General features: G+C 40.6%; 1 protein-coding gene across 3 annotated transcripts in view; it reads right to left on the minus strand.

Moving 5' to 3' along the window:
* LDLRAD4 (low density lipoprotein receptor class A domain containing 4) overlaps nt 1-12,242 on the minus strand; it is a 963,403-nt gene that overhangs the window by 462,559 nt on the left and 488,602 nt on the right. For all 3 annotated transcript variants that reach the window (XM_029590930.1, XM_029590933.1, XM_029590932.1), the window contains one exon: nt 9,003-9,143. In XM_029590930.1, the coding sequence (XP_029446790.1) occupies nt 9,003-9,143 (141 nt within the window). The remainder of the gene's footprint in view (nt 1-9,002; nt 9,144-12,242) is intronic.

Here is a 12,242-nt window from a genome sequence, read left to right on the forward strand (position 1 = left end):
ATATAAAAAAGATTAAAAGATTTAATATAAGGAAGGTGAATTCTCATAAAAATAATTGGAAAGCAGTTAGAAGTCTTGAGTTCCTAGTGACTGATGATTAAAAAATCTTTAAGCACGAAGAAAACAATAGTTTGGGTTGCAGAACAAGGGACTCTAACTCAACCCAGTGCTTTATGATGGTCACTAGGTAATATACATTGACTTTTGCTTGTTCACTATATTTAAAAAAATGTTTTGAGAAATTGTTTGTTAATTTTCATACAGATATTTTTCTCAGAGTTAGGTAAGCATGATTTAAGGATCTATAAACTTTTGCATAATTCATCTTCCCCTTGGATATGCGCAATTTTAGATATCTATAATCCTCTATGGGATTTGAGGTTTCCCCATCAGGCCTTATTAGATGTTCCTTTCCCTTGGCTAGCTCATTTAACAGAAACTCAGAAAAGGGCTGGACCTAAATTTTGGAATTTTCTTCCTGAGCAACTCTGATGTACAACCTAATCATAGACTTTTAAGAAACAAGTCACTGCCAGTCGACTAGGGATTATGGAGGTATGATTATTGCGTGATGTTTTGCATAGAACTGCATGTATTATTTGTTCTCAGATAAAGCTTATGGATTGTAATGATGCATTTTATGGGTCAAGCCAACCAGCTTGGAGATAACATGTTTTATGAATGTACCACTGTTACCTGCTTAGAATACTATGGGCTAAAAAAAACTTAAATAAGTAAAATAAACAACAAATAAAAATAGGAGAAAAATCAGTGGAAAAAAAAACATTTTTCCCACTGATTTTTTTCCCATTTGTTTTCATTATGACATTGATTAATTCTTTGGAAAATAAAATCAAAATTGAAAACAAAGGTCCCTACTTATCAGGTACTTGTTCAAAGCCCTCAGGTCTAGGATGGAATAGAGCCCTCCTGTTTTGTTTGGAATCAAGAAGTACTTAACATAGTAATATAGTAATGAAGGCAAAAAAGGACCAAATGGTCCATCCAGTCTGCAAGTTTATTATGGTAGTATCTTCTGTGCATGCAGATTATTCCCAGCTCCATGTAGTTACCTCCAAGCCATATGATAACAAATAAAAACATTTACTGATACCAAAATTTTTACTGGATGATGAGCCTTCTTGAAAATTCAGATAGAACTGCTTCATGTGCTTTACTTAAAGACTTGTCTATAGAAGCAGTCCTGTGCTTTTTCCCTTATGTCTGCGTATCAGTACCCCAAACCATAAAAGTCAGGGCTCATCCCCACCCCCCACCACCATCATCAAAGTGAAAAGTGATGTTCCAGTTACATCCAAAGCATCAAGGCTTATTGGTTAAGGGTAGTAATCCCATGCTTTCTGTTAGGGGTAGTAACTACTACTCCATGCAGGTTCCCCCCATGCTTAGTTCCCCAGACTGTAAAGGTTGGGGCCCTTTATTGGTTGTTGTGTAAATCCAATTCCCCTCTTCCCCCTGCCAGTGAAGCTGACAGCAATGTTGCAGTTGCATCAAAAGCATCAAGGCTTATTGGTTAAGGGTAGTAACCCCAGCAAGTTTCCACTTGCACCAATTGCTTCATTTCCATCCTCTAGCTTTTAGGGATCTACAGAGTTAACCCTATGCCCCTTTGAATTCTTTGAATGTGGGAGAAATCCCTTTTCCCCTGGTGGAACAGGATTGACCACCTTTAAGTGGGAAAAGAGCTTTTGTTTTTTACAGCTTTTCCTGATTCTGATACACCGAGCAAGTATATTTTGGTGGGTGATTTGAAGTGACATTCAATAGACACAATCTGTATCCTCTTCAAATTATGCTGAGGACCCAAATGTCTTTACATAAAGCCTTAGCCTCCATCTGACAGGAAGGTCCTCTGGCATGGATACTTGGATCCCGGCTATGATCCCCCCAGATCCAATCAAATCTCCAACCTAGGTTTTGGCTCTGGTTCTGGCTGTGGTTTTGGGGCTCTCTACTATCTAGGGCAAGCACGATGGACCTGTTGACAGGATCAAGAGGACAAAGGAAAACATCTCCTCTTATGATAGAAATTATCCTCTTATGCTCCACTCGGATATATCCTGGTTGAGGAGTGGAGAGGGTCTGAAATGTCACGCAGTGGTCTTTAATGTGAGCCACCTCTTCCTTGACCTTATCTTCAAAGCCATTCTTCCATTTACAAGGTATATTATTAAGTCTTTTCTGGACATCCTGTCAGAGGTCTGAGGCCTGAAACTGGGTGAAGCTGCAGGAATAAATACCCATTGCAGAGACTCTCAATGTCATTTTGAATACATCAAAGATCAACAAAACCATATCTTTTATGCACACCATACCAGTGACACCATGACTGAGGAACATGCTCTACTGTCTCCTTCATGTTCTTCAATATGTCTCGAATATACTGGCACAAGAAGAGCTGCTGGACACTATATGGACATTCAGCAAAGCCCTTTGGAATAACTTTCTTCCAAGCAGATCCAAGGTATGAGAATTCCAGGGGCCTGAGAGCGAATTAAACCACCACCAATTGATGAGGCAGCTGTTGCTTTTTAAATTCAAAAGCCTTCTGGGCAAGATATATTGCATCCGTTTTCTTATTAACTGGAGCCACTGCAACGGGTTATTCCTACATTTTCATCTGTGCCTCCTGAAGGAATTCATGGATGGGCACTGCCACAATATTCTTTGCGGGTTTTATAAACTGGAGATGTTAAGCATCTTTACCTCCTTTTGAAATGTAAATGGAATGGCATTTCCCCATTCTCTTAACAAAATGTAAATGCATTGACAAAACTGAATTCTTACATCTTGAACGTAAAAACACTCACCACACACAACCAACATTCACAATCAAAAATATTCAAACCACCGAGTTAGCAACAAAAGTTAGGGATCTAGGAGTAATAATTGACCCTGAGCTAAACATGAAACAACACATCTCACAGAAAATAAAAGAAGGTTATGCAAAACTAATGATCCTAAGAAGACTAAAACCTCTATTAACGATTAACAATTTTCGCACAGTTCTACAAGCAATGATATTCGCTAGCACAGATTATTGTAACTCCCTGCTGTTAGGACTACCTCAATCTACAATTCGGCCTCTGCAAATATTGCAAAATTCCGCTGCCAGAGTTTTGACAGGCAAAAAAAAGAGTGACCACATTACAGGAACCCTTGCTGAACTCCTCTGGCTTCCAATTGAACAAAGAATACAATATAAAGCACTCTGTATAATCCATAAACTAATCCACGATGATAAAGCCAACTGGCTTAACACTGCACTGCGCGTGCATGTACCACAAAGAAACCTGAGATCTGCAAATAAAGCTCTACTAACTGTCCCCTCTGTCAAATCAGCACATCTCACGCAAGTAAGGGAAAGAGCACTGTCACTGGCTGGTCCTGTACTCTGGAATACCATGCCACTCGAAATAAGACTACAGACAAATCTGAAACTATTCAAAACTAATCTGAAAACCTGGCTTTTTAAACAAGCATTTTATAAAGATAAAGAAAAGGAGAAAAATAGTTGAGCGATAAGGATGCACCAAGCTAGAAATTTTTAGTAACCTACATAAGCATATTAATGTTAAAATCAAACCGCCTAATTTGTTCCTAACAATCAGGTTTAGTTTACACACCTAGTTTATTATTTTAAATTGTTACCGTACTATGATGGCACACGAGTAATTTGTAATCTATACCACTCATATTTCTCTTTATCGTGCCCTTCTGTAAACCGTTGTGATGGTATTTAACTTAACGACGGTATAGAAAATTTTTTAAATAAAATAAATAAATAAATAAATGGAACGGCATTCCCCATTCCCTAACAAAATGGGCAAAGGAGATTGTCTCCTTTCCTATGGAGAAGAGGGATTTGAAAGAACTGTTGACCTCTTTGGATCTGAATTCTAGATCCATAGCCATATATCCAGGAGTATTTTGAGACTGAGACTGACTGGTTCATCAGGATGTAAACCTGGACCTCACCTAGCTAGCAGACAAGACCTTGGAGAGGACAGTACTTGTCTGCTGAGACTTAGATCCTGATGAACTCCCGCACATTGGTGATCTTCCTTCCCTGAAGGACTGGAGATTAACATTAGTGTGGCTGTACTATCCCATTCAGAAATCTGTATCAGGGCCCTTCTGCCAGGTGTTGACAAGGATTCAAGCAGGGGCTGAATGTCCCATCTGCAGAGACAGCGACACAGTCAATGCCAGTGCACCAAAGCTCTGTATTTTATAATCCAGGGCCACTTTGATATTTCTGTCCAGCTCTTCCTCAAAAATTGTTGATGCCAATACAACCTGGGAAGCAGAAGGAAAGAACAAGTCTTCCTGGGACACCAGAGGGGTACTGTTGGCTGACACCTGGACCCTCGGAGTCTGTCATGATTCCCAGAACTGCATAGAGAATCAGCTCTTCTCCTTGTAGGAACACTTTTCCATGAGGTCAAACAGGGAACAATACCCTTTAGGGGTCATATTCATGCAGAATGGACAGACCCCCAAACAAAGGACTCATCTACACATAGGTATCCACGATAGACATGACTCACATGAGGGTGCATTTCAAAGCCATTGGTTTTCTTGTTCTTCTAGTGCATCAGATGAAAATTGAACATGGTGAACTCAAAGAATATGATTTTGGGAAAAACCATAATCGATGCCACCTTGATGCACCACTACCAGTGCACCACACAGCTGCCGAAAAATATACTGAAAAACCTACCAAAAGGTGACTAAATGGATGGGAGAAGACCTTCAGGCCCCAGGAAGAATGATTTCTGAACTCCTGGGAAGCAAAATTCCCTATCAAGCAGAAGAGAGAAAAGGTCTGTGACCAGTAGGATCTACAGAAAAGATGAGACTGAAGGGACCCTGTATGGATGCATCGAGGTATAGCATCCTGCACATGCCTAGTAGGGCATGAGGAACTTAGAAGTCAAACTTCTGTGCTGAGCTCTATCTGATGATGTCACCCATATATGATGATTGCTATCCTGCTTGTCCACAGAGAAGTTACATTATATTAAAACCTCCTAAATAATTACATAAGAAAATGACCCACCAAAACTAAATAAATACAGTAAAGCCTTCGCCAAAACTGAGGCCACCTTATGATCTTACACATGTAGCTTTAGGTGGCTGAGAACCAGCTTAAGTGCATATAGGTAAACTGCAAGCTTAAATTATTTCATGCATGTAGGTCCTAACCAAGCTTTTGAAATTTTATCCCTAAGGGATTTTAATGTATGACGACCTGATGTTGTCCTACAACATATCAAGCAAATTACATTGTTTGGCCATTTTATAAGAATATTATGGAATAAGTTGCAATGACAAAATGGTTAGAAAGCTAGAAGAAGACCACAAAGAAGATGGGTAGATGCAATCAGTGATACATCGAATCAACATCAAAAAGACTTTGTGGAAACAAATTCAAGAGCTTATACCTATCCCTTGTATTTTCTCATGAAATCTATTATTTATTTTTATTTTAATTTTTTCTATACCGGCAATCGTGATAACATCACATCAAGCCGGTTTACAATAAACAATGGGGTAATAACCGGAACCAAGAACAAATATGTAATATACATATTATAAATGCAGTTACAATAAACAAGGAAACATGCAACTGGGAGTAAGAAGAAGAAAAGATAGTAACTTTAACATGGTGTATAAACCTGTAGAAGGTAAAGTTTTCAAAAAAAAAAAAAAAAAAATTAATTGTATAATTTACAATGAGTTGTTCAGTTCAAAAATGCAGTTTTTAATAATAAAGAAGAAATCATAAGTAATGAAGATACTGGGTGTTTATAAAGTTTAGAAGAAGATTATCAGGATGGTTATAAAAGAAAATTGTTGCTTGGAATTTGAAAATCAGAGAGAATTATTTTTTAGTCTGAGTCTGGGAAGGCTTGTTTGAAAAGCCATGTTTTGAGTCTTTTTCTGAATGTCAATAAGCAGGGTTCTTGTCTAAGTTCCGTTGGTATGGAGTTCCAAAGAGTGGGTCCTGCTGTGGAGAAAGCCCTATCTCTATAAGTTATGTGGAAGGAAGTTTTGGAGGGCGGTACCTGCAGAGACTCTTTGTAGTACTCTCTTATGGGTCTGGAGGAAGTATGCTTTATGAAAGGGATTTGTAGGTTGAGAGGAGCGATTTGTTGGATGGATTTATAGATTATGGTGATTGACTTATAAAGAATTCTGAAATGGATTGGCAGCCAGTGTAAATCTTTAAGGATCGGGGTGATGTGCTCTCTTCTCCTTGTATTTGTTAGAATTCTAGCTGCCGTATTTTGAACCATTTGTAGCGGTTTGGTATGTGCTGATGGGGTACCTAATAATAAAGAATTGCAATAGTCTAGCTTGGAGAAGATTATTGCTTGTAGGATAGTCCTGTAGTCATGAAAGTGGAACAGTGGTCTTATTCTTTTTAGAACATTCAGTTTATGGAAGCAGTCTTTAGTGGTTTGATTTATGAAAGCTTTTAGGTTAAGCCTATTATCGATTATTGCGCCCAAATCTCTTACTTTTATTGTTTGTAGATTAGTTGGAAAGATTGAGGGGGTGTGGCTTATTTCAGATGATATGAGAAGAAGTTCTGTTTTTGAGGAATTTAGGATTAAATTCATACTGGAAAGGAGGGAGTTGATTTCTTGCAGACAATATTCCCAAAGATCGAGGGTTTTTTTTATGGATTCTTTGATTGGTATCACAATCTGGACATCATCTGCATAAAGGTAGTGTTTAAGGTTCAAATTGTTTAATAGATGGCAGAGAGGGAGGAGGTAGATGTTAAAGAGGGTGGGAGAGAGGGATGAACCTTGGGGACCTCCTTGAGATGAAGGGTAGCATTTAGATTCTTTACTGTGTATTTTTTATGTAGAAGAGGATTATGTAGATTATGTATTATGTAGAAGAGGATGGGAGGAAAAGAAAACATAATCCTACTGGACCAATCACATAGCTTAATTTCTTTTTATTTTATTACAGCCAATATTCCTTGCCATGTCTTACTGTGCAATTATAGCACATCAGCATTCCAGGACCCTGTTGTGGTTGATTTATTCCCGGCCCTGTACTCTCCTAAAATTAGCCCTGGCTTGATGTTTTTCTATAAGACTAACAAATTAAATATGACTTCAGATTCAACAGAGTTCAGCTGTAAACAGTAGATAAAAAAGGAATTTTGGTTCCAAGAAAACAGTGGCATCTCCACTGGGGTTATTTAGAAAGTCCTGTACATCCCACAGCCTGTACAAACACAAGAAAAGGAGCCAACAATTCTATTATTGCCCTCCTCCCTCCTGCTCTGCACCAGCCTATGAGTCTAGCTATTTTGCTTGGAAAGGCAGAAGGCTCCTAGCCAGAATATAAGTAGTAAAGAACTACAGATTCAGTGCAGCAGAACTGGCTTCAAGCAGACTTTGTGCATTAAGGACGTTGCTTTGCTAAAGGAAAGCTATCGACGCAAAGAGCCCCTCAACTCTTTTCAACAGAAAGGGATCACCCCAAATAATACTGCATGCTATTTTTAATCCATTATTAATTTTAGCTATAATCCCAGTTGCTTCTGAAGGTGTGGGTCATGCGCTAGGCAAGAGGAAACATAATTCGGAAATCAGAAGCGGCCTGCTCACAGTAAGATGCTGCTCTAGCATTATCATACAGTATTACCCCGTCAGGCATCCAGCAGCATCTGACCTAGGGGTCAAACTCCACACCTGTGAAAACCATAAGTGTACAGCCATTTGAAAGAAATTAAAAATCAAGAAAAAAGAGATGGCATTAGACATTTCTCTGTGTGTGCTCGTGCGTCCATGCGCACACATGTGGTGGAAGGCAAGGACAACAGTCAAACTCTAACAACACAATTGGAGGTCTTGGCAACCTGCCCATGTTCCAGCATGAACTGCAATTCTGGCTATATTATCAGTTTGTGCATTATACCAAACCAGGATTTATACAGAAAAATTAACTGTCTGATATGGTGCTAGTGGGTTGATTAGCAAATGTGCATTTTAGCAGCTTTTATGCTCGCGAAAGATGAAAGGGATCAAGCCATACCTCACAATTAACTCTAACCTCTTCAGGCATGCTTTGAGCAGTCCTGATAGGAAAATTCCCACCTCCAAACATGTCGAGATCTGAAGGGTGGCACATCTCAAAATGATAAGAAAAGGCAGGTTGTACACTATAACTGCCTCAAGGTGTTCCTGATGGATTGGAGAGGTATGGTTCTGCTAATTCTGCATAATTAGACTACAACAACAGTTACAACAAGGGCAACATATCTAGTTCCTTTACCGTTCAGTACTCAGATTACAGTAATACAGTATGTTAGGAGTCACTGAAAACTCTTGCTCCCCACCATCCCCCAAAATTCTGACCTGCAAAGATCAGCAAGAATATTAAACTTTATGATAGCACTGATTTAGAAATACTAGATCCTGCAGTCGGAAAGCAGCTCTCTGTACATTTCAGACCAACTAAAACACTTCCAATATTTTGCCCAGCTGCCGTTCTGACCTCCCACCACTAAAGCAGATTCATCATAGCACAGACAAAGAATTGGTACATAGAAAGTCTGGCGACTCCCTCAGAAGACTCCTCCAGGTCATCAACATATCTTGCGATGTGCCTTGTGAGTCCAAAGATATTTGCATGCAGTCATAAACTAAACTCTAGGCCCAAAAGCCTCGGATGTATGCAAATGCAAGATTCAACCACAATTTTACTGTGGATTTGGCAGGCCAGGGCCAAGCTAGTACCAGGGCTTCAAACAATTCGTGCACAAATTTAGCTGTTCCCTTCCTTTTCTTAAACATCCCTCAAAAATCGCCTCCTGCACTGATTTAAAAAGACAGCACCGTGTTATCTAAAAGCAGAAGGAGAAAACCTGGCTGGAATAATGCATGGCCCTCTGACAGTGAAATGGCAGAGCGGTAGAGCTCACCCATGGGGCCTGCAGAGGTGTTACTTACAGTTGAATATGCCGGGAGGAGGGTGCTCGGTTACTAGCGGACAGTTCTCTTCATCGCTGTTATCCCCACAGTCGTTCAGCTGGTTACAGATCAGCGAGCCAAGGTACAAGCATTTGCCACTGGCGCAGGTGAATTTGCACTCTGAAACGGCACAAAGCAAAGTTTTATGTGAGACTCTGTGTGCTTTTCTCTCTCTCTCTCTTTGAACAGTGGTGATTTAAAGCAGCAGGACCCCAAAAGATAGCAATGTTAAAATATCTTCTCTCAACCCCCAAAAGAAGTTTGGCATACTTCCTTCCTCTTTTTTCACTTTTAAGATCTGAGCACTTTCCTTCTGATGGTCAGTCCTACTAGCCTTACGCCGCCGTGCTTCTTTCTCTGTTTCTACACTGTAGGATCCAGAGATAAGGTAACTAAATAGCTCCATCATGTCCAAGAGGACAGGCTGGGTCGGTCCTGATTTTCCCCTTAGAATGCAGGGAGATGTAATCAGAACTACATTTCCCTGCTTACCATGGATAAAAAAAAAAAAACAGGTCTGGCTCAGCCTGTCCCCCTGGACAAGGAGTTTTATGGCCACCTTATCCCTAGACCTCTTGCCCCATTCCTTGTTATTTGGTCAATAGGATCTCACAAACCATAGGGGGGTGATGCATGGCCATAAATGAGGGAACTCCGAGATTTTCAAAAATATATTTTTTATTTCTACCAATTGCAAGAAACATGGGCGTGAAAGTATCATTTAGCCACCAGGAACCAAGATCATGTCAAGCAAAATTAAGCAGCAAACAAAGAATGTGTCACTGTCCTTTTTTATTTTTGGACACATTAAATTTAGTTGAGAGAAGGCCAGAGGTCCAGCCTTCCTCTGACTGCCTAATCACTCTTTGTGCATGCTGATCCAGGGGAAGACAAAAAAATATATATTGTGCACCTATAGTAAATTCTGTGGCAGTGATTAAAAAAAATCCTTACTAACCCCCAATATGGTGATTGTCTTAATACCGCTGGATTGGCACAGTTCCCTAGAGGTTTAGCTACAGCATCGCCCGATCTCTTTAATGATAGAAACACACCAAAAACTGCACCTCCGGGACCAAGCCTGTGCTCTGGCTACTGCCGTTTTCACTTTCTGTTTCCTTTCCACAACACAACACATTTTACTCTTTTAAGAATTCAATGATTATGTAGCTGGAAATCCGGCTTGGTTTCTATATTTCGGTGCATAGTTAGGGTGATTTTCCAAGTCACTTCCTTGGGTGAAACAGTGCTTTACCTAGGGAAATGGCCTTTTGGAAAGCTGCCCACCCGATAAGCAGGTAAAAGTGCGTACACAGGGCCTGTAGTGCAAAAAGGTGTTCTGGTGGGTGGGGTTGGCCCGGGGTTGGATTTACGCGCACAATTAAAAAATATATGCCTAATTTTTCCTGGTTAAAAAAAAAACTATGCACATGCATTAGCAGGTGTAAACGTGTGCAGGTAGATTTCCGGGATATGTGCATAGTTTCCCTTTGAAAACTAGTGTAAGGTCTGCGGATATAAAGTGCCCACAGGCTTTGCCCCAGTGCAGGCAGTTATAACATTACACTCACTATGTACAGGCACATGTTTTGCTCGATGGCTACCTGTACTGAGGCCTCCCATTTTTCTGTTTTTATAGATAAGAGGCAGCTGAAACAAAAGTTTCAATTTCATCTGTATTTTTTTGTTTTGTTTTGTTTTTTCACAGGAAAATAGAACATGGAAAAACAGATCTAGTAGAGCACAACGGAAAGAAGTGATGGAGCGACAGCAAGTTAAAAACAAGTAAAAACAAAAAAAACCCAAAAAACATTTATATACTGGTTGAAATGCTCGTCATGCATGACAGACGGGCACAGGGGCAGATTGCAGGGAAATATCAGCCCCGGGGGATTTTTTTTCAAAATCAGCCCACAGGGAATCTGTCAGACTTCCTTGTGCTTTCCCTGCAGCGTGTGTTTCAACAGTTCCCAAAAGCATGACAAACTGACCCTTCAGAGGTACATCATGTGACCTGGAACCTGACAGAACTGAAGCAAGAAAAAAAACCTCCAAAATAAATTTCACATATTTCCTAAATAACTAAGTAATAGTGCACACCCATGACCAGAGGTGAGCAAACATAGCTGCAGGCCCCTTCTATCCATGCAATCAGTTGTGCCATCACCCCCGCCCCCACACACACACACTTTTACGGTGGCGCTATGCCCACGATAGCCTGCAGCCGGCCGCACTGCGGCAAGCGAAATCGCACCACCGTGGTGCGTTTTCGCCCGCCTGCCTGCCCCCCTTAGCACAGGCTTCATCATTCCGCATGGAATGATGAAGCCTGGCCTAAACAGGTACCTAATCCTGAAAATCAGGGCTAAGCTGCTAATTCTTTTCCCCCGCTCTAACTCCACCTCTGCAGCCACCCACTTTTTAGGCTCCTAAACTAAGGTGCTCAGCCCTCGAAAACTTACAATAGGGACAATTTAGGGGATAGCTGCCAAAGTTAGGCACGAAAACTTTTATTAGCAGATGGGTCTCCAGGTTCACAGGCTCAGACCCTTGGGTTTTTTCTGCTGCCTGCATTCATATGGCGGGTCCTTTTCCAAAGATCTGCGTGCATGTTGTACATGCAGACTTTTCCGTGTAATTTCCAAGCAAACCTACATGCATAAGTAATTGGCTGAACACGTGCATACAATCACCCGCTTCCTCTTCCGAGGGCATAATGTACGCATGTGCTTTTTACAGTCAAAAAGTACGCGTGTAACTGCCGACTGTGCCCCCAACACTGGCACCTGGGATATCACCACTCAGTTTGCATATAAGTACATGTGTAATCAGGTTACATCCATCCTTTTACACACACCCAGTCCCAGGCTTTTTTGCACGTGAACAGATTTAAAAAAAATTATTAACAAAATTAGTAAAAGATTCTAACCGAGTAACAATAACTGTGTTACTGTAAGATCTCTGCTACATTACCACGTGAGCATGCAGCAGCATCTAACACATGAAGAACTTACCTGCTGTGTAATATAAGCTAAAGAGTGAATTTTAAAAGAGTTGCTCACATTAAAAGGCCAATATACGCAAGTATCTAGGCTGAGTGCGAGCAGCTCATATTTTAAAACGGCCCAATTATATGCATCTATGCGCATGCACAAGCAACACAATATGCAGGAAAAAGGGGCGGAGTTAGGGCTTGTAGGGTCATTCTGGGGCAGGGCA

Source organism: Rhinatrema bivittatum, chromosome 2, assembly GCF_901001135.1.
Source record: "Rhinatrema bivittatum chromosome 2, aRhiBiv1.1, whole genome shotgun sequence".
NCBI classification, from domain to species: domain Eukaryota; kingdom Metazoa; phylum Chordata; class Amphibia; order Gymnophiona; family Rhinatrematidae; genus Rhinatrema; species Rhinatrema bivittatum.